The 27,828-nt window shown below is 47.2% G+C and overlaps 2 protein-coding genes across 6 annotated transcripts in view; one reads left to right on the top strand and one right to left on the bottom strand.

Moving 5' to 3' along the window:
- The window catches only part of ANGEL1 (angel homolog 1), a 91,170-nt gene that overhangs the window by 34,267 nt on the left and 29,075 nt on the right, over nucleotides 1–27,828 (bottom strand). The window contains exon 1 of one of the 5 annotated variants that reach the window (XM_074327172.1): nucleotides 27,516–27,651. The exons of 2 other annotated variants lie outside the window; for them this stretch is intronic. The gene's annotated coding sequence lies outside the window, so the exon portion shown is untranslated. Of the gene's footprint in view, nucleotides 1–3,095; nucleotides 3,174–27,515; nucleotides 27,652–27,828 lie in introns of those variants that run through there. 2 more of the 5 variants (XM_019733478.2, XM_074327171.1) reach the window with 2 other exon arrangements.
- Nucleotides 6–27,663, top strand: LRRC74A (leucine rich repeat containing 74A). Its single transcript, XM_074327174.1, has 11 exons — nucleotides 6–573; nucleotides 3,300–3,472; nucleotides 5,825–5,932; nucleotides 6,921–7,017; nucleotides 9,746–9,795; nucleotides 10,140–10,221; nucleotides 14,042–14,127; nucleotides 14,615–14,809; nucleotides 17,600–17,695; nucleotides 19,415–19,559; nucleotides 27,528–27,663. The coding sequence occupies exons 1-10, from the start codon at nucleotides 486–488 to the stop codon at nucleotides 19,502–19,504; spliced, it is 1,065 nt and encodes a 354-aa protein (XP_074183275.1). The 5' UTR covers nucleotides 6–485; the 3' UTR covers nucleotides 19,505–19,559; nucleotides 27,528–27,663.

Below are 27,828 nucleotides of genomic sequence, written 5' to 3'. Positions count from 1 at the left end.
CTGCCCTTCCCTCCCTGTCCTTCCCAGAATCACTGTCCCTGCCAATGAGGGAACCTAGGTATTGGCACACATCCTTTCTCCAAAAGAGTAAAACAGACTCTGAACCCCACCGAAGCCAGTAAGAAAGAAAAGAGGGAGCAAGAAGCCAACGTCCAAGGCAGGCCCAAAAAGGGGAATGGGGCAGAGCAGTGAGTCTCCAGAGAACACGAGCGGGGGTAGCACAAGACCCCACAGATTTGGCTGAGAGGCAGCAGTGTCGGGGAGGGAAGGCTTGCAGAATGGAGTCCCCTGGTACCTTGAGCCACTTGAAGTGGGGGGGACAAAGGCTGCAGCCAGGACCTGACACAGAGGAGGGGAACAGAGGTGTAGGGAATCCAGTGGTACTCCACCTGAAAGGCCAGCAGTTTTCATTTCTAGAATCAAGAAGATGAGTTTTTCTTCCAGATGAGACTGAAGCTCAGCCAGCACCACAGAACAGTGATGAAATGTTCTACTGTGAGTTCGAAGCTCCCCCGGCTGTTGAAAAAAATAAACCAGCCCGGGAGAGCTCAGAAACAGACCTTGAGATTGAAGGTAAGAGTGGGCATTCAGGGGTGACGGGAAAACTCAATTTTGTCCTCCAGCTGCAGAGATCTGGTTTCCCCAATTGGCCATGGCTCTGCCTAGCAGGTCGCCATGTTGTCCTGCAGAGGGAAGGTGACAGAAACACCTGTGCTTAATTCTGTGCCATGTCTTCCTCAAAGCTGCCCTGGTGACAGCAGCTGCAGCTGCCCCCATACTCGTGGTCTTGCTCCTAAGCCGAGTGGCCACATCAGCTTATTGAAAACTGAACCAGTAAATGAACAGGGATTTCTGGTGTTCTAAATGTTTCCACATGTGCATCTTACATCATCTTTGCCATAGCCCCAGGAGGGAGGCATTATCACCTAATTTGACAGAAGAGGAAACTGAGGCTTAAAGAGATTGTATGAGTTTCCCAAGGCCATGGAGAGCTTGCCAATGTGCGCTGATCCTATGTTCGCTCTGCTCTGCCCATCTGCCTCCTGTGTTCCATATACCAGGGGCCCCTGGAGTGTTTGTGGCCCATCCTGCATCCCGGTGACTTTCCCCTACTCACGTTAGAGTTCTTGTCCCCCATGGCCAATCCAAGCCCCGAGGTATGGGGGTTGGGGGTCGGAGGCTAGCTAAGCTTCAGCAACGACTCTCTTACTGCAAACAATACCTCCACCCTCTTCTCCTTCCCAGTTTCCCCAAGAAGGGAAGTGCCACAAAGAACACTTGTGCAGCTAGGCTTGAGAACAATGCTGGCCAGCCTCAAACGTCTCAGGCTGAGGCTAGCCCGGTGACCTTTCCTCTCCTGTGTTCTGGCAGCTGAGGGGTGGGCAGTGACCAGAAGCAGCAGAGATGCAAGGAAGTTCCTCTGTACGGTCAGCTCATAACCTCCCTGCCATGTCAACATGCAACTCTTCCTCCACGCAGACCTCCTCCCTGCCACCCTCTTACCCCTTCCCGGCATCTTGTTGCTCTTTCTCTGACTTCTTTTCCACTTCAAGGACACTGCGAATGTTGCTTTCAACACTGAATTTCACCTGGTTGGAGCAGGTGGCAGGTAGAAACACTGGATGTGTTATCCCAGACTCCTGCTTCTACTCAGCCCCCTCTTCACTCCCCACTCCCTGCAAGTGACAGCACTGTTACAGCTGCCTCTAAAATATAACCATAGTGAAGCTAGAAGGGATCAGCAGAATCCAACAGAGCAGAAACAGTGCCAAGGATAAAGCTGGGGTTACAGACGCTGCCTTGGCAAACAGGAACGTCTAATGTTTGAATTTGGCACCAACAACTCCGGGCTGGGACAGAAACTTGGGGCTCAGCTGCTCCGCTCCAGTGGCCCCTGCAGCTGGGGCTGAGACGCTGGGAATGGGGCAGGAGGGGCTTCCTAGGATGGCCTGAGACATGAGCTGGGGTGGGCATCGGAAGCTAGTGGTGGTGAGGCTACAAAAGAGGGAGAGAAGAGAGCAGAACTTGCTCACCCACCTCATGCTGTTTCTCACTCAAAGGTGATGTTGCACCTCAGGGGGCATTTGGCAAACTGGGGTGGAGGGCTGCTCCTGGCATCTCATGGGGAGACGCCGGGAATCCTGCTAAATCTCCTACATTGCACAGGAGAGCCCCTCACAACAGAGAATTATCCAAATCCAAATGTTAATCAATAGTGCCGAGGTTGAGAAACCCCGCTCTACAACCATGGCAAAGAGAAGGTCAATTTGTAACTGTGCCTGCAAAATCAACTTGCTTGTCAAGTTGTCCCATCACCAACAAAGCTCTCATTGTCCGCCTTAGAAATGTTTGGCGTGAGTTGGCAAAGGCCCTGGGATCTGGAGGAAAACTAGATGCAGGTTTGGACCCCAGCTGGCCATGGGAAGCCCTGCCATTGACGGGCTTGCCTAATGAGGATGCAGCTGCGGGGGCGTCTGGAATCCAGGCAGGCTCATGCCCACTGTCCTCTGCCCACAAGCCAGGCTGGTCTAAGCCTATGGAACAAAGGCCCCAAGAGGGTGGAATGGAGAAGCAAAATCCCCAGTTCTGTTAGCTGGCTTTAGCACTGATCAGTTCTGTATGCTTTGGGGCCGATTTGTCATTGGTAAAGTAGGATGACAGTCCTTTTTGGAGGACAAACAACAAGCATGTCTTTGAAAGAGGAAACTCACATGAAAGTTTCTTTCTGGCTGATTTGGGAGTCTATCCATCTTGCACTGATTTACCACCTTGAGAAGCCCACTCTGTCCTACTTGGACTTATTAAAGTTGGTACTCCTCCAAATCGTTAGTAATGCTTTACTTATGGCTCCCATTTTAACAGTGGTAGCAAAACTAAAACTGAAATGGAGACTCCCTCAACCACCACATATCACCAGCTTTTTGTCTGTTTGGCCTTTTGGAGCTGTCACAAGGTGGGCAGGAAACCTAGGCCTTCAGACATCCTTGGTGACCAGTCACTGAATGCAGCCAACCCAGGAAGGTGGTGGGGAGGGGGGCACACTGCTTCTTCTCCTAGGAACGTGTGGGACCTAAAGCTGGGAACCTGTCTCTTACCCAAAGGGAGACGTCCATTTGAGGCTTTCCGGAGTTAAGGTCTCCCTCTCCCATCGCTGGCTGACTTCCCAACTGGAGTTGCTCTCTCGAGCATATACCCATAGGGACGGGTCCTGAGAAGTGAACGCGGCCTGGGGTTAGAGAGGAGATAAGACAAAGGTAGAGGAGAAACCTGCCTTCATCCATGTGCATCTTTTCTTGCAGATACCGAGAAATATTTCACCGCCGGACAAAGGGAGCTGTACATGGAGGCCTGCAAACTGTTGGGCGTAGCACCTGTCTCCTACTTCCTCCGCAACATGGAGGAGGCCTGCATGAACCTCAACCACCACGGGCTGGGACCCAATGGTACCAAGGCTATTGCTATAGCCCTGGTGGTGAGCATGCCAGTGGGGGCACACCAAGCCTGGCAGAGGTGGGGGTTGACAGGCTGGCGGGCCCAAGAGTCAGAGAGGCCCCCATGACACCCAAAATGTCATCCTGCCCACCCTGCCCTAAGCTCTGCTTGACTGCCAGTTGATTTCCCCAACAGGCATGGACTTCCCACCAGGTTCTGGGAAGGAGGCTGCTAGAGAAATGGGCCTTGGAAATCTATGCTCCTTCTTATTCAGGAAGCAAAGGAACCAATCTGTGGGTCCAAAAAAATAGCTGGGCTAGTGCTTGAGCAAGAGCACAGCACAAAATATCATCCTGGGTCTCAATTCCAAAGCTCACCTTTGCTATAAATGGGTTCACTATCGAACCATTGCATTCACTGTCTGCCTTTTGCAATGCTGTAATTCTTAAGGGTCACATTATCGACTGGATCATGTTTTCCCATAGGAATAATGTTCTCTCTCTCTCTCTCTCTCTCTCTCTCTCTCTCTCTCGGCTTGGTATGAGTGAACAAGGATTTGACCTTGAATTCATCATAGTTTTATATAATTATAACTGATTCTATACAGAACTGACTCCCATCCCAAGAAAACAGAAAATTTAACAACTGTATGTCAGCACTACATTGTTTGTTCACTCAGGACAGTAAAGAGAAAGTTTGGTTACAATAGAAAAAGCATGCACTTATTTTTGGAAACATAGCAGCATCTGCATTTAGTACATGCACATTAAGAAATTCCATAAAATGTGAGATTGTGTTGCTTCTGGGGAGGGGGCGGAAAGGAAGGGAAGAACAGAGAAAGAACAAAGCCATCTTGAAGTTTATTGAGCGTTGAAAGACTGATTAATGAAATGCTAGGAATGCACCATTACCTTCTGAGGTTCATGGGAAAAAAGTGGATAATAATGATATTCTCTCAGGACTTGGGCCACATGTTTCTGGTGACAGCATTTTCAGTCCGGGGGGAGCTTCTTCTCCCTGGATTCTTGGTACCACATGCAGTGACAATTAATCACTGCGACGTTCTGCAGAACTGACGTTTCATTTATCTTTTGTCCTGTTTAACTTTTCACATGTTGTGTTTCCCTGGCTTAGACTAAAAGCACTCTGACAGCAGGGATCACATTTCACATTTCTTCATGTCTATTCCTCACCCACCTGTGTCCATGCCCTCGCACTTGGCAGAGTGCAGGCCGCTGGAGAGCAGTGACGTTCTCTGTTTATCTTATTTCCCCAGCAGGCAGCACAGAGGGTGACCAATAGATACTCGCCTGTGTAAGATGAATGTGGATGGATTTAGTGATCAGACCACCTGCTGCGCCCCACTGTGCTGGTCCCCAGAGTGACTCCAGAAGTGGTCATGCCACTCCTGTTTCTGGACACTGCTAAATGACGCCTAGACTGGGCGGCCATCTGAGCTAGCTGCTTTACCTTTAGCATAATGGAATTTTGCCCACCCAAGAGAGCTGAGGCCAGAAGGCGTTTCATGAAGGCGCTGGGTGGGCCACCCTGCATTGCAGTTACTCGAACTGTCACATTCTCCTTTTCCCTGGAGCCTAGAACGCCTTAGCACTTGCTACTTCTCTCACTATTCGGGGTGCTTTGAAAATGTTCACATCCAAAGATGTGTTTGTTCTCTGTGCCTTTCTGTACTGGGAACGAGGTGGGAAGGGAAGAATAAAAGTTTTGCTTAGGGCTAACCCTAGTTCCCCATGCTTTAATGCCAATCATTCCCTCCCTGTGGCAATGCAGACTAGTTTGGATATAGATATTTATTTAAGATTTAAGTCCAGCTCCTTCCAAACAGCCTTGAAGCAATGTCCTAACTAAAAGAGGGTACCAGATAAGCCTGAACCCTCAACTAGAAGAAAGGCTTTTGAGGGAAGCAGACAGAGCAAATGCTTTGTGCTTAAAGCCTTATGCTTAAATATCTTTATTAAATGTATCAAGTTCTTTTTCCTCTGGGATCAGGTCACAGGCCTCTCTCCTTGAGGCTAAATAGTTAAAATTTGTTCTCCTCCTTGCATCTCTTACTTTTCAGGGCTTTGTTTTAATGTCCCTGTTTTAAATTCCCCTGCAGAGCCCCTTTTCCTGGAGGTGTCCAGCAGAAGCATATTGCCCTAGCAAATATGCATATAAAATATGAGCATGTAGTCCTAGCCATCAATGGGACAGCTCATCTCCTCCACTGTTCTTGTTCCTATCTCCTCCTCCAGAATTGCTAGACTGTATCCCTGTACCCCTCTGACATGGCTGGGATGTTTAAGAGAGGGGATAGGTTCTGGGCAAGGGCAGTGAGCTGACTAGGTCACCAACCACCTCTGTCTTTCTCTCCCTCCACTTGGGGCTGAAGTCCAACACGACTGTGATCACCCTGGAGCTGGCAGACAATTGTATCATGGAGATGGGCGTCCTGAGTCTGATGGAGATGCTACAAGAGAACTACTACATCCAGGAGATGGTACTGTGTCCTGCTTTGCTGGTTCCTACCACCACAGCTGGCAGCTCAAAAACCACTTGAGATAAGCCAGAGGCCCCCGCCTGAGCCCAGGCCGGCCTGCAGGCTTTCTGCAGTGAGTCTGGGAGCCCTTCTCTTCTAGAAGTGACTTCTCAGAGGAGGGCCACGCCTCAGATGCTGGTCAATGGGACAGTGTGCCCTGTGGCTGTAGGTAACCCTTAGAAACCATTTCTGTCTGGACCTCAGAAGCCCTAAATAGATGAACTTCCTTCTACTGTATAGTTGCCTTAAAGAGAAAATTTAAAAAATAAAGACCTGAAATAATGTCATAAAGTACAATGTGCCTGGAGAGAGATGATGGTAATAGTTGCATAACAATATGAAGATACCGAAGACCACTGAACTGTACACTTAAAAATGGTTATGATAGTAAATGTTGTGTTATGTGTGCTTTGCCACAATTCTTAGAAATTGAAAAAAAAGGGGAGAAAAACAAGATAATAATGGCTGGTTTATATAAATTCCCTCCCACGAGCCTGAAAGGACTATGTCCATTTCTATCCCTACCTCTTCCTAACAGTGATTTCTGCTTCATGAATCAATGAATGGAATTTCCAATGATGATTTACTCTAAACTCATTTTCCAATAGTTTTATGCCAAACTCTTCAAATAAAGCTATCTTGGGTTTGGGGCAGGGGGGGGAATGTCACAATGTGCTTATCTAAAGTACCAGGGCTAAATTGGGGACTGGAGTGTCACTGAAGCTGAGACCAGCCCGAGGGCCTCCCAGCCAGGCATTAGAAAAGCAGAGCTCCTGTCTCCCTTCTCTCCTTTGCGTCACCCTAACCCTTCCCATCCTTTCACCCCAGCCCCCCTCCCAGACCTTACCCCCTCAGTTTAGGACTTAAGTCAGCCCCAGCCTGACATTATTTGTTAATGAGGGCCCTTCAGTGGGATTTGTTCATACATAAGTGTTTTCTTGCCTTTTAGAATATATCTGACAATGATCTTGGTTTGGAGGGAGCCAGAATCATCTCAGACTTTCTCCAAAGAAATGTCTCTTCGCTCTTGAAGCTTCAGCTTTCAGGTGAGCCCATGGAAGCGGTGAGAAAGGACATTGGGAATGAAAAGGAGAGAAGAATAAGGAGAAGGGCAGAGAAAATCAGGGTGTAACTGAACCTGACCAAGCCCCTCTGATTTCAGAGACCCTGCTAAACCTTTCCGGTCATCCGTGCCCCTTCTTCACAGCTGCACTGGCTTCCAGCTTTCCTGGACAAGCAACTTCTGACTCACTTTGCAACATTCCTTCCTCTGCTTTAAAGTCTCTTCCCCCAGATATCTCTGAATGACTCACTCTCTTAATTCATTCATGTCTCTTCTCAAATGTTATCTCCTTAGGGATGTCATCTTCTCGGACCACCCTGTCGCAGCAGCCCCTCTCCATCACCATTACTCTCTATCCTGCTCGCCTGCTTGGTTTTCCTTAATGGCATTTATTGCTACCTGACCCCCTACTATATACCTATTTTTAACTAGTTTATTATCTGTCTCACAGAAAAAATAAAAAGTCACTTGAGAATTCTAGTACCCACAGACCTGCCCTAACTCAGGTTTGTGGTTTGAATTTATACTATTCACAGGGTCCTAGAACCCCAAAGTCAAGAAATTAACATTAAAAGTGATCCCAGGCTGGCAACACCTTGCAGCATGCAACAGAAACAAACATAAAACCTCTTTGGAGGAATAACCCCTTGACCCAAGCTCCATGTTGCTTGGGATTCCCACAGATAAAGCTCTGTTAAAAAATGGGCTCACAATCCAAAACTGCAAAACAAGGAAACAAAACACCATGAGAGTTATCCGATTCAACAAGTGGCAGCATCAGGCTCCCAAGAACTTCAGAAAATAGAATCATCAGATACACACTGTATATTGAGTGACCATATAATTTATCCTCTAAACAGCAGAGGAGCACTATTAATTAAACTGCCAGCAAACAGATATCTTGCACCCAATTATAAACTATATTTAATATGATTAAGAAAACACAAATAAAAATATACGAGAACAAATCACTATTTTTTAAAAGATTGCCCCCTAAAATAGAACTTCTAGAAATGAAAAATATGTAATAATTGGAATTAAAGACTCAATGTATAAATTCAACAGTAAATTAGATACAAGTGAATAAAATTAGTGACCTGGAAGAGAGATAAAAGGATATTTTATATAATTTGCAGTATAGAAGCAAAGATACAGAGAAATAAAAATATATATATATTAAAAAATAGACCCAATATAATTAATAGGAGTTCCATGAAGGAGAAGAGAATGGATGAGCAACAGTATTTAAACAAATAATAGCTGACATATTTCCTGAGTTGCTGAATTCTAGAATTACCTAATTTTAAACATTGACTAGCTTTTTATGTCATTTTATTGCACTGGTACCAGACACAGCCAAAGAAGTATTTGTGTTTTGGTGGTTGCATTCATTCATTCATTCATTCAGCATTTTATTGAGCACTGGTTATGTACCAAGCACTGTTTAGGTATTAGAGATACAAAAATTATTAAGAGTTCAAAGGAGAGGGCCAGCCGGGTGGCTTAGGTGGTTGGAGTGCCTTGCTCCTAACACCAAGGTCACCGGTTCGATTCCCACATGGGCCAATGAGCTGCGCCCTCTACAGCTAAGATTGTGAACAACAGCTCTCCCTGGAGCTGGGCTGCCGTGAGCAGCCAGAGGTCAACGTGGGCTGCTGTGTGATGCCATGTGCTACCGTGTGCTGCCATGAGCTGCCATGAGTGGCCGTCAGCCAACGAGAGCTGCCGTGAGCTGCCGTGAGTGGCCGATTGACGACCGACCACCAGTGACCAACTGCCTCAGCCTGGGGAGCACAAGGCTCATAACACCAGCATGGGCCAGGGAGCTGTGCCCTACACAACTAGACTGAGAAACAACGGCTTGAACTGGAGTTGGGGAGGAGGTGGAAGAAGAGGGGGGGAAAAGAGTTCAAAGGAGAAATTTGGGGATAAGTCTCTGTGTCATTTATTTCCCAGAAATCTTTTAGACTGCTTAGACTGCTTAGCAGGGCCAGAGCTAGGGTAAGATAAGGGAGCACAATTTAAAGGGCACGAAATAGCTCAGGAACTAAGTAAATATCTTGATCAATATTTTTAAAAGTCAAAATTAAGGCAAAAGGATTAATAAATCTGGGGTGAACAATATCAGCACTATAAATGCAAAACAGGATCCAAAAGGGACAGATGGGGGTGAGAAGAGTAAGGCTTAGCCATGCAAGCACAGGGTCAGATCCTGCCTTTATTTAAAATTTAAAAATTTTGTTCATCACAGATGTTTTTGCATTGGTTTCGATTTTTTAAAATACTAAGCTATTACTCATTTGATCACTGAGTTTTTCAACACCCTAGATTTTGCACGCAAGACAAGTGCTTCACTTGTGCCCCTCTGGTCCAGTCATGCTGCTCAGACTGGATTAGCATTTTTTATAATGTTACAGACTTGAGGCACGAGGTTAGGGGTTGATGCCGCCAATGACTCACAGGGCATGTGTACCAACTCCTGGGACTCCCTGGACAGTCATGGCAGAAAGAGAAGGGGACACTAAAGAGGATGGTCAATAGTTGCCCTTTCTTCTCCTGTTTTCTTCTGTGTTCATACATTTGCTTTCAGTGCTTGCCACCATCTCTACGTCTGATCGTCCAAAAGGGGAGGGGATGGCAGAGCCAGTCCTATGGGAGGGTAAGGGAGCCCTAGTCTGCAAAGCATTGCTAACGCCCAACCTTCCATACAGGAAATAACTTCAAGGATGAATCTGCAGAGCTGTTCTTGCAGGCCCTGTCGGTAAGCAAGGGGTGGGTACAGCCAAGCCATGTGGGAGATGTCCCTGGAGCCCTGGGTGACCTGGGGGTGGCTCTGGGCATAGAGAAATGAGGTCACTTGTATGGTTTAGGCTGCTGCTGAGTGTTTGGGCCCTGGCAATGCTGACAAAAGCCAGAGCAAGTGGTAGGGCTGCTTCGATGGTACTAAACTCTCCCAGTTGCCATCAACAGTTAAACAGAAAATGAACCTCAGTCCACCCAATTTGGGGAGTATGGGAGCCCTCCACCACACTGTCCTGAGGTAAGTAAGGCATTTGCAGTCATATGGAAGATTCAAATTACCTCTCTCCACTGTTTTTTCTCTAGGTCAATTACCGAATTAAGAACATGGATCTCAGTCACAACCAATTCTCTGATAAGGGAGGGGAGCTCCTGGGACAGATGCTGGGTGAGTCCCACAGAGGGAGGGGGCCAGCAAAGGAGAGGGCGTCATTTCCTGTTTTTGATTGTTACTGAGTGCTCTAGTTATAAAAGTGATGTAAACCACACCCAAAGTACATTTCAAATGTGGGAAGTAAAGCTTTAAAAGGATTAGAAGAACATATAGAGAAATAACTTGCTAACCTCAGGGAGGCTAAGGATTATTAAATATGCACAGTGAGTATAAACTGTAACAAAAGTGATTCATATATTTGACAACAGTAGGTTTAAAACTTGCCTATGATAAAAGACATTGTGGGGCAATGTGAAAAGACAAGCAGCATTTGGGAGTAGATATTCGCAGCATTTGTATAATATAAAAGATTAGTATTCAGAATGTTGATAAAAGATCCTGTAGATCAATTAGACAACGCCAAATGAAATAATGGTCAAGGCATATGGACAGTGAAAAAAGAAAGCCAATGCCAACCTCTTTAGTAATTAGAGAAATGCAATTAATAAAACAACAAAAAGATCCCCCCTGTCATCTACCAAAGCTGCACAATTTTCAAGTCAGAGACTATCCAGCACAGTGAACACAAGGGAGAAAGAAGAACACTCAGAAGCTGGTAGTTAAAGGTACTTTGGAGAGCAATTTGACAGTATTTGGTACAACTGAAAATATATATATTCTAGGATGCAGCAGTTCTCGTCTACATATCTCAGAGAAGCTCTCACACATAAGAGAGAGCTGTCTGTAGAGGTTCATTGCAAACGGCTATAAAAGAAAAAAAATAGAAATAACCTAAACGTTTTTTATGGGGGGACACTAATAGTTTCTTCAAAGAAGAAACAGCCTTGCTCGGTTCTGGAAGCTCAGCCTTCCAGGAAGAAACAGAGCCTGGCGTATTTGAGGAACATGAGGGGACAGTGCGGCTGGAACAGACTGGGCAGGGGAGGAGAATGAGGGAGAGATCACAGAGGTGGCCTGCAGCCACTCATGTCAGTCTTTGTGGGCTTGGACACACACGAAGTCTGGATTTTCTTCATGTGATGAGAAATCATTGAAGCGTGTGACAGTGGGGAGTGACACAGTTTGAGTTGCAGTTTTAGGACTTCTGTATGAAGAATGCAACTGAGAACAAGAATGGGAGAAGGGGGGACAATTAGGAGGCTGGTGCGCTGGTCTGGGCAAGACAGGAGAACAGCTTGGGCTCAGGGAGCAGGTGGAGATGGAGCAGAGTGGATGGATTCAGAATGTATTTTGGAAGTAAAGTCAAAAGGACTTGTTGATGTGAAGAATGAGGGAAAGGGAGAGATAAAGATAGACTCATAGTTATTTTGTTTCAGCTAGTGGTTGGATGGTGGTGTCATTTACTTAGATGGGGAAACAGGGAGTCACAGGTATAGAGCAGCAGGAGTTAGGAGCCTAGATTTGCATTTTGGCCATGAAATGTTTGTGCTGCCCATTCCACGCATATGTGGAGCTGTCAGGAGGCCGATGGCTTACATGAGTTTAGAGGTTGGTCAGGACTGGACATATGTACATTTGGAAGCCAAAGGCATATAGATGTACTTAAAACAATGGGACAAGGTGAGATTGTCTAGGCAAGGAGTGTAGATAGAGAGGCCATCACACTGACCCTGGGTCCCTCCAACATTCTTAGGTGTCACAGAGGGGAAGGAGGACCCCGACAAGCAGTGCTCAGTCAGATAGGAGGGAAAGTGAATCACACAAAGGAATCACAAGGAATCACACAAAGGAGTATTTCAAGAAGGAGAAACTGGTCATCTGGGTCAAGTGTTGCTTACAGGTCAAATAAGATGAGTCCAGAAAAGTGACCACAGAACTTGGCAACAGGGAGCTAATTGGCGACTTCCTTGAGAAGTGCTATGTTAGTGAAGTAAGTGATTACAAAAACCTGGCTGGAGTGGGTTACGTTCAAAATGGGAGGCAGAGAAGTGGAAATGGCAACTCCACAAGCTCCACCGAGACAAGGCTGGAACAGAAAGACAGGTGACAGGGAGGACAGGAAGGTTTTTAAGGATGGAAAATGCTGAGAGAAGAAAAGAAGAAGAAACGGATGATGCAAACGGAGGAGGAGATACTTACAGGAGCAAAGTCCTTGAACAGACGGGAGGCAACGGCATCCAGAACAAAAATGGAGGGGTTGCCTCACAGAGCAGCAGGGACCTTCCATTCACTGAAAGAGGGAGGAGGCTGACAGTGGGTGCAGATAAGGGGAGGCTGGTAGCTTTTGTGGGGGAAATGAAGCTCTCCCATCTCATTGCTGCCATTTTCTCAGTGAACTATGAGGCAAGATCTTCATTTGAGAGTGGGGTACAGACTGAGAGGTTTGAGGAGAGGGGAGAAGGTATAAAATAGCATTGAGGAGAGGAGAGGAACAAAGGGTAAAAGAATTGTTGGGCAGCCTGAGTCTCCATTTGAAAACACTTATTTTCAAACATTTTAAACGAATTTTTGAAACAAATTTAAAGTGAGAAAACATTTTGTTTTCATCAAACTGTATATGCAGCTTTAAAAAATATTAATTATTATGAAAGTTACCAAGTATTAAGTGACGAGCATCCTGCTAGAAGGCATTTTGTATGAATCCTCACAACAACCCTTGCACAGGTTAATATCTCTATTGTACCAATAAGAAAACAGAAGTAGGAAAAGGTTAAGTAATCTGCCCAAGGCCACACAGCTAGTGAGTGGCGAAAGCAGAACGAAAATTTAACTTTTGTGGCCATTTAAGAGATGCAGGCATGCGAGGTATGACGGGTGAGGGAATTGGCAGGAAAGAACAAGGGCAAGAAGAGAATGAGGGAGAGAGGGAGGGAGAACGTTTGTCCTCAAAATAATGAAAGGTATTGTGCCATTTACTGAAAGTACATCCTGGTGATTGACACGAGACAGACATGATCAATACACAGTGCACAGTCCGTTAAAACAAAATAGAATAAGGTGTTTTCCCGGGCCTGAGGCCTAAAGGCAATTCCTCTCATTCAACAAAGCTTCAAGAGTGTTTTAGCATCTACTCCAGTGGTGTCCTCAGTATATCTGCCCTCCCCAGATGAAAATAACAATGATAATGTGTTTAAATAAGGTGTTTCCCCAACCCTGTGTAGTTGTAAGCATGAGTATCTTTAAGTTTGGAAACACAAATTCAATTTCTATGCAAATCGGCTTGTAAACAAGCCTCGCCACTTTCAACTGATTGTGTCCCTAAAGCTCTCTGGGATAGAAATACAGCCACCACTACTCTCATACATCCCCATGAAAAAGACATCATGGGATGAAATGGGCCATGCTCATCACAGCCTCCCTGGGGAAATACAACCGGTGTTTTCCATGCTATGTTCATCTACTTTAATACTTGTATGATATTCCACCAGATGGATATTCATGATCTACCTTCCCCTTCCCCTGTGAGTCACAAGTCTTATTTTTGTAAGTGGTGCCATGATAAACATCCACAAGCATCTAGCTCTTCTCATATCCTGTCTCCTTGGGAAGATTCTCAGAGGTGATACTGCCATGTGACCAGGCACTCACATTTTAATGGGAAAATATCTGTGACCAGATATTTGCCACATAGATTGTATCAATTTGCTTGCCCCCTGCAATACATGAGTATGATTATTTTACTTCATTGCTGCCAGCATTGAGAATCACCTTATGATTTTTGTGTTTAAATGGACAACGGAAAAACGTTACCTCAGTTTTTTACTTTGTATGAGCATTGAGCAATCCTTAGCCCCAGTGGCATGGATGCCTGCCAACTCTGAGAGTAAGTTTCTGGGATGTGAGGGATGCTAAGTTGACTCCCTCCTTCCTCCAGCCCTCAATGTAGGGCTCCTGTCACTGGATCTGAGCTGGAACCACATCTGCTCACAGGGAGCTGTGGCCTTCTGCAACGGTCTCCGGGTAAGATGCTCCCTGGCAGTGGTGTGTGGAGCCCGGCTGAGGACAGCCAGGGCCTCCAGTCCTGCCATCTTGAACCTCTTCCTCACGGTTACCACTGATGGGGCTATACTGAGCTCTCATCCACTGCTCTTCACATTGTTGGTCTCCCTCCCAAAATTCCTGGATGCACATTATTCTTTACTATAAATGCTGGGGCCTACGTGTCATCTCTGAGGGTACTTCAAGAGAGCAGTTTAATTATGGGATAGGGAGTGACCAGAACCCAAAAGGAATGAGTCTCAAGAGTACTTGAGACTCTGAGAGACCAGTTGGGAAAGCCCTGCAAAGATCTGGCAGAGATCTCTCATGGAGACCACTGATCTCTCATGGAGACCACTGAGCTCCTAGTCTGGACACCAACATGGGATAAAAATTGGGGCCCGTTTGGCTAGAGTTGTCATGTTTCAGGCAACCTTGATTCTGGTGCTCTTCTCCCCTCTCCCTGGAGGTTAATGTGACACTCAAGACACTGGATCTCTCCATGAATGGCTTTGGAAATGAGGGGGCCGCCGCCCTAGGGGAGGCCCTCAGATTCAACAGCTCCCTGGCCCACCTAGATGTCAGCAGCAACAATATCAACAATGAAGGGGTCTCCAAAATCAGCAAAGGACTGGAGTTCAATGAAAGCCTGAAATTTCTGAAGGTAAAGTCTTTACCTAGCTGGGAATGGGCTGTTTTGTGTGCGTGCGTGCGTATGTGTGTGTGTGTGTGTGTGTGTGTGTGTGTTGGGATAGGGGCAACAGGGTCATGGGCTGGATATTGCTAAAGAGAATCATTGGGAAAATCTACTTTGTGCTTCACATGTGTATATACGCAGCAGTCCCTCTGCTGTAAACCCAATGTCTCACCTGGTACATCCAGGTAATCATCTCCTGACTGGTCTTCGTTCCTTCCATCTGGGTCTCCTTCAGGCTCTTGAACATAAATCTGATTTCCACCCCAACCCTCTATGTACTCTCCTCCGGCCTAGATCCCCCACTGGCCTCCTGCTCCTCAAATCCAGTTCTCTCATCCCTGTGTGCTTCTCAGACCTCAGTTTACCCGTGTTTTCCCTTGCTCCCACCCAAGGCCTCCGGGGCCCCTTTCGCCTCCTTCCTCCAGCCAGTGCCTTGGCTCCTCTCCCCCACTTGCCTTAACTGCTTCCTGCCTCAGAGGGCAGCTCGGGCAGCAGTTCCTCAGGGAACTCTGCCAAACCCTCAGAACCCTTTTCACCCCTTCATGGAGAACTTGCCAGAGTTTCTCTTTATACTCTCAGTTGAATGACTCTCTGTCCCCGACTAGTGTGAGAGCTTCATGAGAACAAAGACTGTTTGCTGTTGCTCATTTTTATACCCCCTGTACCTGGCATAGCGCTGGGCATGTAGCAGGTGCCCAGTGACTGTTAGTAAATGAATGAATGAATGAATACATATTTCATTTTAAATTAATTTGCTTCTAGATGCTACTGTATAACATAGAAGCTTATGGGCAGTTGGAAAACGGATGTACGATGAGGCTGGCTTTCTGGGGCTCCTAGCATGAGCCAGCTCCTTACTCACAGCCCAATCCTTGAAAGTGGGCTCCATTAGTTCCACTCGTCAGATGGGAAAACAGGCTATGTGACTTGCTCAGGCCACACAGCTAACAGGAGGCAGAAGGAAGTCAACTCTGACTTTCTACTGCAACTCGGATGTCAGCAAGATATGGGGTGGCTTAGGGAGGACCATAGATATGGGGGTCCTGGTGGAAGAAGAATGGCAGTTAGAAATCCGTGAAGGTGAGCTGGCATCTGGGTGGACAACAACCTTAGAGTGCTAAGGTGACAAGAGGAAGTCAGATTCTGATGAGAGGAGGGGGCATGGTGACTGCAGACCAGACCAGACAGCCATCTAGTGACAAGTAGAGCTGAGCGTCTAGCCTGGCTGGAGTGGGACCAAGTGCCACTCAGAGAAAAGAGATTGGTCCAGCCTGTGAACAATTCAGCCTCTGTGGCCAATGAAGTCAAGGAAAGTTCAGAGAACCTGAATTTTAAAAGACTGAAGAGTTGCCTCAACAAAATGTTGGCAAGGGTTGTTCCTGGTTATTAGGATATAGGTAAATTTAACATTTTTTCCTACTTCTTTTTCATTTTTTTCTACAGTGACCAAGTATAATAAATACATTCTAATTTTTTTAAATGTTTTTAAAGAGAGAAAGAAAAAAAGCTTAAACTATAACTCTCAGTTTGGTCAGAGGTGGAGGCCACATCATTTTTGCCACCAGAATTATTACTCTCCACATCTGGCCCCAGCCCTCTTTTCCCTTATCTTGGAAAAATAATTCCCCCTAGGAGGTGAGTCAAGCAAAGAATTCTATATGCTAAGCCCTCTGAGAGCAGGGCTCAACTCTATCTTTTCTCACTGGAGTGCATTACAGCTGACACATAGTAGATGCTCAATAAAAGCTTTGGCCTGCTTCCTCATGAAACCACCCAGCTGAAAGCCTTCAATAATAACTAACATCCATCGGCTGCTTACTATGCACCAAGCACTCTTTTGAATGCTTTGCTTTCAAAATATATTTATTGAATGCTCAGAGCAGTCCTAGATGATAGTTCTACAGTGGTCAGGGAATTTACGCAAGGCTGAAAGCTAGAACGCAGAGCCACTGGGCTCCATGTTCCCCACTATAGCTTCACACCACATTTCAATGGTTCCCAGCACCGTTCGGGTAGTGCCCTGAGTGCTCAGCTAAGCTCACAAGGCTGTAGGTGATCTGGCCAGCTCTATGGCCTTCTTCTCTCGACTCCTGCTCACAAAATATTTGCTGTTGCCCAAACACCTCTGCTCCTCGGCACTTGTCCTTTTTGCTGCATCTTATTGCCTCCTCTGGTCCTTCCCCCGCCCCACCTTCTTCGTACCTCACTAACCCCATTCATCCTGCAAGGCCTGCTCAAGTGTCCCCTCCCCTATACGGGTTTCCCCTTTCCTTGCTCCCGCAGTACCAGCGTGTACCCCTGTCACTGTCATCACACTTCTGATGCCATTTGCTTGTTTGTCTGTGCCCTCTCTAGAACATAAGATACCTGAGGGCAGAGACCTTGTCATGTCTGCCTGTGCATCCCTCAGTGCTTAACCCAGAAACTGGCACATGGCAGGGCCCCAATAAACGTTGGATGGATGGATGGATGGATGGATGGATGGATGGATGGATGGATGGATGATGGATGGATGGATGGATGGATGGATGGATGGATGGACAGTGAGATGACAGGTGGGTAGATGGGTAGATGAACAACGAGATGAACAGGCAGACGGATGATTGGACAAACAGATGGACAGGGAGACAGGTGCTTACCGAGGAGTCTGGGTGGATGACAGATATTGTGATTTGATGGGAAGAAATGGAAGCCATGCTCTGAGCCAGTCTCTCCTGTCCCCATGTCCCGCTTCCTGTCTCGCCCCACCTCCCACAGCTTTTTCTGAACCCTATGAGTGTGGATGGGGCTACTTTACTGATCCTGTCCATCAAGAGGAACCCCAAATCCAAGATGGAAAAGCTTGACATTTCCGTAAGTAATCGAATGGTAGTTGCTCGCACTGGGAAGCAACCAGTTACCATGACCACTCTGTGTCAGCAGGCACCAATAGCTCCCTCCCTCACAGGCCCTCACACAAATGCTCCATGAAAATATCACTCCTTTTGGAGTACAACTCTGCTCTTTCCAGGGGTCCTTTCAACAGGAGTAGCCATTCACAATGTGAAATCATCTACCAGTTCCTGGGAACCCAGGACCTGAGCACCAGAGAGAGGGCCTGAGAGTAGAGATAAGAAAATGACAGAAACAAAGGCGGGAGGACCCCAGAACAGAATTGTTGACTGTCAGCTTTGCTGAGAGATGGCCCTGGATCCCAGAATGGTTCCAGAATCACAGGAGTTTTAGAATCTGAGTAGCAAAACATGGACAAGCTTTTATTTTCATTTCATAACTTAGCCTACTTAGAGTAGTATTTGAGAGTAAAACTCCCTCGATGGATGAGAAAAGCCTGAGGAAGTGACTTCACTCTGCCTGAATCATGCTAAAGGTGGTAGCTGATAATAACTATATCCTATGCTTGTCTACCATTTTATACTCTTTTTTTCTCCAAAGTAATTTTGTATATGTCAGCCTATTTGATCCTACTCTGGGAGGGAGGTAGAGCGTTTTGTGTCCCAGAGCTGCTGTGGCAAAGTACAACGAACTGGGTGGCTTAAACAATAGAAAGTTATTGTCTCACAGTTCTGGTAATAGAAGTCAACATCAAGATGTTGGCAGGGTTAGTTCCTTCTGAGGGCTGTGAGGGAGAATCTATTCTGTGCCTCTCTCCTAATGTCTGCTGGTGGTTAGCAATTGTTGGCAACCAGAGCTGGTTGTAAGGTACAGACCCAGGCACTGCCTTGGGGTTTCTGAGGGAACATTAGAAATAATGCAGTTTAGGCCACAGATGGCTTATAAATCCATGAGCTAAGATCACACTGGCATTGAACAAGCCTACCAGAACAAATAGGTCTGAATTAGCCTTTTCCTTCCCTTTTGTCAACTATGCTGCCATAACTCTAAACGGTACTGGAATTCCTTTGTTGTAGATACTTCTAGAACTTTCTCTAGAATATCTATAATACAAAGGGAAGGGTAAGTTTTCAGCCCTTAAGCACAAGTTTAATTCTTTAAAAGGCAAAAGATACCCAGAACCACACCTGAGGAATGAAGCAGGTTGTTGATGAAACCTGTGGAGGCCAGGTTTGACCAAAGCGTATTTCATAAAACACCTTTTCTCCTGTGTCCTATAACCCAGTTCTGAGGACACTTCACAAAGGGGAGTTCCCAATGCGTTTTGAGCCATGACTGGATGGTTGGAATGAGGGATCTTCTTCCAGGGCACCTACTCTGAAGACCAACACTGGTGTAGAAATCGACACTTCATGGCACTGGTTTTGGGACCCGTCTCACTACCCTGTAGCTGGGCCTCATCTGTCACACACAGACACTTATGCTCAGAGCTGAGATGACAGTATGTGACAAGCCCTCAGCACTCAACTAGAACATCTGATCAATCACGGGGGAAATGTACAAGTCAAACCACAAGCTCGGAGAAAAGGTGAACTTCCCGAGTATCAGAGCAGCACTGCAGAACAAACTGGAAAAGACAAAACGCTCTGACTTGGGCTTGGGCAGGCTGGTGGTCTGGGCAGGGAGATGGCACAGTGGTGATGCCCTCCTCATGATGGCTCCCCTCTCTTCCTGCCTCAGAATGTGCTGGTGTCCGAGCAGTTCATGAAAATGTTAGATGGGGTGCATGCTGTCCATCCCCAGCTAGATGTGGTATACAAGACAACATAAGACTTCTGTCAATAAAACCATCTTCCTGTGAACAAACCCTGTGAAACTGATCCAGGTAAGCCCCTGCTTTCCGTTCAGAACCCCCAAGGATCCCAGGAGAAAGCTGTCCTCTGGCTCCAAATCAGCTATCTAGAGTCTCCCCTCCCCCACAGGGTCTGAGACAAGGGATGTCTCAGACATGGCACAATCCCTGTGAATTTCGGATCCCTCAGCAGTGCTCCCCGACTCCCAGAGGAAGGGAGCTGCTGAGAGCTGGCTGAAGTGGGAGCGGCTTGGAACAGGATGGTTTCTACCAGCCAGGCTCCTCCCCTTTCCCTTGTAGGACCGAAGGCAAGTTACTGAAGCTTTCAGTACTTCAGTGTCTTCCCTTTTAAAATGGGTGTAATGATAGCACCTACCCCAGCAGGGCTGCAGTGAAGATTCAGTTCTATAATATAAATGAAGTGTTTAGAACAATGCCTGGCATATAATAAGCACCCAATAAATGTGGGCTCTTTCCAATAGCTGGTAAGGATGCCAAGATGCCCCTGTGGTCAGGACAGCTATTTGGTGGCTTCAGCTACAAAGGGACCTTCAAGTTCTTTGTATTAGTGGTAACCTGGCTCAAGCCTTAGGTTGTCTCTGGCAATCACAGGAGACAGAAGTAACAGTGAAAGTTTAAAAAAAAAATCAGAGAATATTAGAGCTGGAAGGGATACTAGGGCTCCTCGGTCCAATTGCCTCGCAGGGCAGCAAGCAGCCCCAGGCCTGGTGTTTCTGCTGCTGGCTGTCACCCCGAGGTGAAGGAGACAGACCCGCTGCTGGATGCAGACCAGTTGCTACCCAAGGAAGTGGGAGTGGGGATGATGACATGCAAGTGTGGGTTCTGCTGGTGTGTGCCCCTGGGGTTGCTCCCGGACCCTGCTTGGTCTGCACTGCACCGTAGCTTCCAGGATTAAATCCAAGAGCTCTTGCTTGAAAATGACTATTGTGTGAAAAGTTCTAGAAGGCAAAGTGGTATCAAGGATCTTTACAGGTCAGATGACCTCAGGTGGAACCAGGGGAAACCTGTTTTTCAAGGAAAGCAGGATACTCCAGTGAACAGGAATGGAGTTATCTGGTGCAAAGTGAGGGGCCCTCCCTTTGTTTAAAACAACACAGAGAAGGGATCTCCCAGTAGAGACCAAACCGGACATTCAGTGTGAACCATAGTCCTTCCCCTCAGGGGGCCAACGATCTGGTTGGGAAGATGGGACACATACAGTAACTTCTAATAGAGAGTGGCATGTGATAAATAAGAAGTAAGTGACAAGGCAGCAAATATCATCAGAATCCAAATTAGAGGTCATATAAAATGTGGCAAACAGAACAGGATGCTTCCCAGCCGAGAGCCCATCAATAGACAATTGGATAAAGAAGAGGTGGTACATTTATACAATGGAGCATTACGCAGCCATAAAGAAGAAAGAAATCTTACCATTTGCAATAACATGGATGGACCTAGAGAACATTATGCTAAGTGAAATAAGTCAGACAGAGAAAGACAAATGCCATGTGATTTCACTTATATGTGGAATCTAAATAACAATATAAACAAAAAAAATAAACAAACAGACACATAGGTACAGAGAAAAAAACTGATGGTTCCGGACGGGAGGAGGGTTGGGGAGCTGGGTAAAAAAGGGGAAGGGATTAAGAAACACAGCTGGCAGTTACAAAATAGTCACAGGGATATAAAGTACAACATAGGGAATATAGTCAATAATATCGTAATAACTACTATGTATGGTGCCAGGTGGGTACTAGACTTATCAGGGGTGGGGGAGTCACTTCGTAAATTATATGAATGTCTACCTACTATGCTGTACACCTGAAACTAATAATATTGAATATCAACTGTAATTGAAAAAAATAAAAATTAAAAAAAGAAAAGAAAAGAATGCTTCCTGCCAGAGGTGGGGTTGGGGAAGGTACTTGAAGAGCAGGAAGGATTCAGGTGAGCAGTGGCCAAGGGAAGAGTTCTGGAAACAGGAGTCCCACCAGCAAAGGCACAGAGGTGGGGCTGCATGCCGTGTGGGGGGGGAGGGGAACAGCCACATGGCGTCCTCAGAAGAGTCAAGCTGGAAAAGGAGGCTGGGGCAGGATGTAGCAGTCCTCAGATTGTAGGTCCGGAGTCCGGTTTGATTCCATAGGGAGGAGGGAGCCAGCACAAGTTGAGCAGTGGGTGTGGTATGAACCCAGCAGGGCTGAGGCATGGAAGAGGGAGATGAACTAAAGGGGCTGACAACCAATGAGGACACTGTTGTAGTATCCTAGAGGTGGGGTGACAACTTGGCTGGGGATGACAGTGGAAGTGGAGGGACAGATGTAAGAGATATCACTTGGTGAAGTCTTTTTAAAGAGTATTTTTAAACTATGCTAACGTAAGTGGAGCATCTCTAGCACTTGGAGAATGGTTAGTTGTGTGGTGCATGTGGGCGTGAGTGTGTTGAGAGAAGGGAGGTCTGTGGTGATAGGAGACAGCCAATGGTAACCCCACAACTTCAAGCCCAATGGACTAAAAGGAAGGTCGTGACTGCCAGAGGTAGGGACGCCCAGCAGGGAAGACGGGCCGCCCGCAGGCTCTGCCCCCCTCCCTAACCCCAGTGCTACCCAATCTAGCCCTTCCTCCTCCACTTTTCAAGCCCACTGAATTTCTCCCTATTCTTTTTTGTCAGCAGTTCTCTTAACTGCAGGCCTGTGCACACACAGGTCTGTCTGCCTGGAAAACCCTTTCTCCTGCCCTCTGTGCCTCACTCACTCCGATTCACTTTCTAGGTCTCTACTAAAGTGTCACCTCCTTGGGCAACCCTTCTAAGATTCCCTACTCAAGAGTAAATGCCCTTGCCATATGCCCCACAGCCCTCCGCTTTACACTTTCACAGCAAGACTGTGAACCCTCCAGGACAGGAGATTCATTGGAGGGTGCTTATTACCAGCACCTACCAAAGTAACAGATCAAGTTTCTTAGTTGTTGACCACAGAATCCACTCTGACTCGGTTAGGCGGGGAGGGATATATTACCAGACATAGACCACAGAAACATTGGGAGGGCTGAAGAAACAGACTCTTGGTTTAGATTCCAGAAATGGCTCCCCAAACACCCCAACTGAGTTGCCAGGATGACTGCTGCTTCTGCCAAGGTCAGGAAGCTGCCCAACCAGGAATCACCCACTAACTCAGAAAGCTACCCCCACAGCTGCCCACGGCCTGCTCTCTCCAAGTCAGACCTCTCACACGGAGGTTTCACAAAGTGCTTGGCAAAGTCCATCCCATTCTGACCCCTAGCTACAACAGAGTTTGGGGAATGTCCATTTTTAGCTTTCTAGCCTCTGCTTTTATAGAGAGGCATGCTATGAAGGAACCGGAGTGGGTGTTGAGGGCTCACTGTGGTGTGTGCCACGGCACTCAGTCACTGTTTGCAGAAACTGCAGGGTCGCCCCAGGAGGAGCAAGGGCTCCCAGCACAGCACCAGGCTCCCCAGCCCAGGGTTCCAGTGCTGGGGGGAGAAATCCCCATAATTTCTGGCTGTGAAAACAAGCAGAGATTGTGGCTGGGTGAGACAAGAGAGGCTCGAGTCCCAGGTGCTCCTCGTAAATGGACCGCCTTACTTACTTGCCAACAGACTCACTTGCTCTGAGCTCCAGCACTGGGGCAAAAGCTTGAAAGGTGACGGGGACTTCGGGGAGGAACTGCATTGTCTGGCCTCAGGGTGACGGTTGGAGGGGCAGCTTTCTCCCAGACAGAGGAGCTGGTAGAAACCGTTTTTTCTTTGTTGAGCCCTCCCTCTTCCCTCATGCAGACACAGGCAGCGGCCAATTCTGAGTATCCACCAAACTGGCTATGCCGTTGTCTCCACCCTGGTGATTCTGAGACCACGCCCCCACCCAACTTTCAGGTGCACCTGAGCCGCTTCCAATGGCTTTTTCGTACAAACTGCCTACATTGGCTCAAGCTGCAGACTTTCCTAAAGTCTCTCAAATGTTCACAAAACCCAAACAAGCAGCATCTGGTTTCAGCATGTCCCATACCGCTGGCTGAGCAGCCCCAAGCCCGGAACTAGTGGCCGCCAGCCTGGGTCCGTGGCTTGGCCTCTCAGGGCACCTCCAAGCACAGCATGGGCGGCCATCTGCAGATTGCTTTGTGGCTCATGCCAAGGGGCCCTGGGCAGGGCACAGACTGGGCTGAAGTTGGCCTACAGGGGGTCCCTGGGGCTGGTATGCCCAGTGGCCAGCTTGGAACAAAGCTGGAGCATCACCCGCCACCTCCAAGGATGACACACCACAGGGCACACTGGCATGAGAGCCCTGCTAAAGCAAATCCTGCTCCACGGGGTCAGTCCCTGAACGACAGCCCCTTCCCTGAAGACACGGGCAGTCTCACAACCGATGAGCCCGAGGGTCAGTCCCTCTTACTGATGGGCAAACAGCAACCAAGGCTTAACTTTAACAGGAGGACACACAACCCACACAAGGGACATAGAGCACCTGGCTCTAGTGACCAGGAAGACTGTGCCGCTGGGCCCCACAGGACACCTACTACATAAGGCCACTCTACTAAGACCAGGAGACATAGCAGCCCTACCTAATACATAGAAACAAACACAGGGAGGCAGCCAAAATGGGAAGACAAAGAAACATATACCAAATAAAAGAACAGAACAAAGCTCCAGAAAAAGAAGTAAACAAAATGGAGACAAACAACCTACCAGATGCAGAGCTCAAAACATTCGTTATAAGGATGTTCGGTGATCTCAGGGAGAACTTCCACAAAGAGAACTTTCAAACATCAAATGGAGACAGAAAACAGAAAAAAGAACCAGTCAGAAATAAAGAATACAGTAACTGAAATGAAGAATACATCACAGGGAATCAACAGTAGATTAGATGACGCAGAGGATCAAATCAGTGATTTAGAAGAGAAAGTAGCAGAAAACACCCAAACAGAACAGCCAAGAGAAAAAAAGAATCCACAAAAATGAGAACAGTTAAAGGAGTCTCTGCAACAATGTCAAGCTTACCAATATTTGCTTCATAGGGGTACCAGAAGGAGACGATAGAGAGCAAGGAATTGAAAACCTGTATGAAGAAACGAAAATGGAAAACTTCTCTAACCTGGTGAAGGACATCGATATTCAAGCCCAGGCAGCACAGAGTGTCCCAAACAAGATGAAGCCAAAGAGGCCACACCAAGACACATCATAATTAAAATGCCAAAGGTTAGAGACAAAGAAAGAATCTTAAAAGCAGCAAGAGAAAAGCAGTTAGACTGTTAGCTGATTTCACAACCCAAGCCACTTCCAAAGGCTTTTTCATGCAAACTGCCTGCCCGGGCTAGTGCTGCAGGCTTTCCTAAGGTCAGCCCAGGCCCAGCAGTTGATCTCCACCCGCTCCTGTCCCAGGCATGCCCTCAGATGTCTATAAGGCACCCTGGCTGGTTTGGTTTGAGCTCCAGGGGCCACCTTGTCTGCATTTCATTAGATCTGACCTCCCCCATCTCATCTACACTGCACCTGCACAGTGGGCTGCCTTTCCCTGGATCCCAAGGCCGGCCCCACTGTTTACCCTCCTTCTCATCTCCCATTGGCTCACTCATCCACGCTTCAGTCTCAACCACCTGTTGCTGGCGTTGGGACCAGATTCTGGGGACACAGTGCTCATAGCAGATAGGAGGTGACACAAGGGAGCAAAGGGTTAAGCCTTGACATAGTGAGAGAGGTAATGGGGTGTGTACCAGGTACCACAGCAGCCCAAAGAAGATGTGTCACTCAGGCAGGGGGTGTCCATAGACATAAAAGAGAGGACAGAGGGGCAGCAAGTACCAAGTACTGAAGTGTGAGCCGAGCACGGTGTGTTGGAGATCTGTGGGTAATTGACCTCGGTGGTAGTTAATGGGGTGACGCAGTTTGTGACTTAGGCTGAATTCCTTGACGAGATAGAAAAGGATTATGATAATGGTAACAATGATAACCAACACCGTGAGTCCTTACCATGTGCCAAGCACTGTGCCAGTCACCAGACAGGCACAGGTGCTGCATTCTCATTGAGTGCAACAGCAGTGCTAGGATCACCCACCCCTGTGCTATAAATGATGGAACTGAGCTTTAGAGAAGGGAAGCACAGGCGTTAAGTGCTCACAGCCAGAAAGGGACAGCAGTGGCCTTTGAACCCAGGTCTACGTGGTTCTAAACCTGCTCTACCTCGTTGGACCTCCTCTCCAAAGCCACAGAACCCCTCTGGGTCTGCCAGTTGGGACTCCCATGGGGTCTTGCAGCGTCATATCTTGCAGTGTCCTTAAGGGGCTTCATAGAGGAGACCCCGTCTGGTCCTGCCCTGCAAGCCTTCTCCCAATACCTCTGTCTTCTGCCTCGATCAGCATCTCCCATGGAGAGAAGCCACAGCACAGACAGGAGGGGCAGATTGACCCTTCTGTAAATCCTGCTCTTGGTAAGCATGGGGCCATACGCAGGGCTCGCAGTCTCCAAGTCTTTAGAATAGGGTGATAATCACAGCGCCCAAGAGGGTTTTGTAAGGTCAGGTGGGGACAATGCACTGAAGAGGTGAGCACGTGTCATACAGCAAGGGGACCCACCCCTCGAGATGGCTCAAGCTTGCACACCATCATCTCCCACTCCCCATGCCTCTGTCCTGAACCTGCCCATCTGCCCTCCTGAAAGTGGTGCCTCTTGTTCCTTAGGATGCTGGTGGGAAGTGCCCAAGGCAGGGGTCAAGAAACCAGGTTCCAGGTCCAGCAAATCCTTCTGCTTTGCGGATGAGGTCAAGTGGCCATCAAAGAGGCGATACTGGGACCTGGGCCTCTGAGTTTCAGGAACTGAGTGGGGGGCTCTCATGGGCACCTCAAATTGCCCCTGAGATCACATACTGCAGCTCTATTAGTTCTGACTGAAGAGCAGAGTTGTATTTTTATCGTTGCATGAATTTCTGATTTTCATTTTTTGTTAGAAACAATATCTACTTGTAAAAATTCTGAATACAGAGAAGTATAGCAAGGAGAAAATGAAGGGCCCCTTTTATCTCACTCCCCTCCCACAGCTCACTCTGCCTCCCAGAGTTACCTCATGAACTATTTCAGGTGCATATTTCTATATCTTTTCCCACATACTTGCAATCAAGGTGTGTGTGTGTGTGTGTGTGTGTGTGTGTGTGTGTGTGACATAATGGTTAAAACATGGGCTCTGGAGCCAAACCACCTGAGTTCCAATCCCGGCTCCACTCCTGTGGAACCTTGGGCAAGTTACCGAATCTCCCTACACCTCACTTTCCCCAGCTGTATTATGGGACTAAGAATAGTACCCATGGCATAAGAATTTTTGAGGATTAAGTGAATGAATGTTTATAAAGCATTTAGAACATTACCTGGCATGTGTTAGGCTCAGAGCACACATATGTTTTATTATATATTACACATATATTACACACACACACACACACGCACGCACACACACAGTTTCTTATTTATCATAAATAGATGCATACCAGCACGTTTCTCTGCACTTGCTTTGTCTTACAGTATATCTGGTGATCTTTCCATGTTAGTACATTTAGAGCTATCTCAGTTTTTTTAGCTGCCACATGGTATTTCATAATATAGAAGTCTTGTAATTTAATCTCATTTTTATGGATATGTAAGTTATTTCCAATGCTTTGCTACTACAAATAATACTGCTACCAACATCCTTTGTATACAGTGCTTGCAGACAGTTGTTGTTTCTCTAACATGGGATCGGTGGAGCAGACCCAGCTGGGCCGAAGGGTGTGCACATTCTGAATTTAAATCTATTGCCAAACCCTTGTCAACAACTTAAACCAGCTCTTTACTCCATTCTCATGCTGACACCAAACCTTACCCATGTTCGGTGCTCTGCCAAGCTTAGAGATGGGTTTACAAATGACCTCGCTTGGAGTTGAGCTTGTCTAAACATTCTCGTTAATCAGCCATGAGGTTGCATTGGTGCTCAGCATTATCTCCTTACCTTTCAAACCAGTTTCTTGAAATGGTGAAGTCATAGCAACAAGTCTGGCCTGGAAAGAAGTCTCAGCAACAGAGAAGTCCTGGCAAGTCGGACGGTGGCAGGGAGGAAGCGAGAGCTGGCTGAAACCTCAGTGGACACTCACCAAAGCTAAGACTGTCAGCGAGCCAATAAAGCCTGGCTTGGTCTTGGTGTCTCTAGGCCGCTGGTGGTGTGCCCTTCACCAGGGGAGCACCCACTGGTTTCTGCGACTACCAGGGAGAGCGTCCTTGGCGGCCTCTTTAAGAACCACGAAAACAAATTGGGAATGCAACGG

The sequence above is a fragment of the Rhinolophus sinicus genome, linkage group LG03 (genome assembly GCF_036562045.2).
Source record: "Rhinolophus sinicus isolate RSC01 linkage group LG03, ASM3656204v1, whole genome shotgun sequence".
Lineage (NCBI taxonomy): Eukaryota > Metazoa > Chordata > Mammalia > Chiroptera > Rhinolophidae > Rhinolophus > Rhinolophus sinicus.
This window is presented reverse-complemented; position numbering and strand designations above follow the sequence as displayed.

What these genes read in the sequence shown, in the direction of transcription:
- LRRC74A (XM_074327174.1), top strand. Translation starts at nt 486, where the DNA reads ATGTTCTACTGTGAGTTCGAAGCTCCCCCGGCTGTTGAAAAAAATAAA. An exon ending in AACAGACCTTGAGATTGAAG is followed by an intron (nt 574 to 3,299) that starts GTAAGAGTGGGC and finishes CTTTTCTTGCAG; the next exon opens with ATACCGAGAAATATTTCACC. An exon ending in CTATTGCTATAGCCCTGGTG is followed by an intron (nt 3,473 to 5,824) that starts GTGAGCATGCCA and finishes TTGGGGCTGAAG; the next exon opens with TCCAACACGACTGTGATCAC.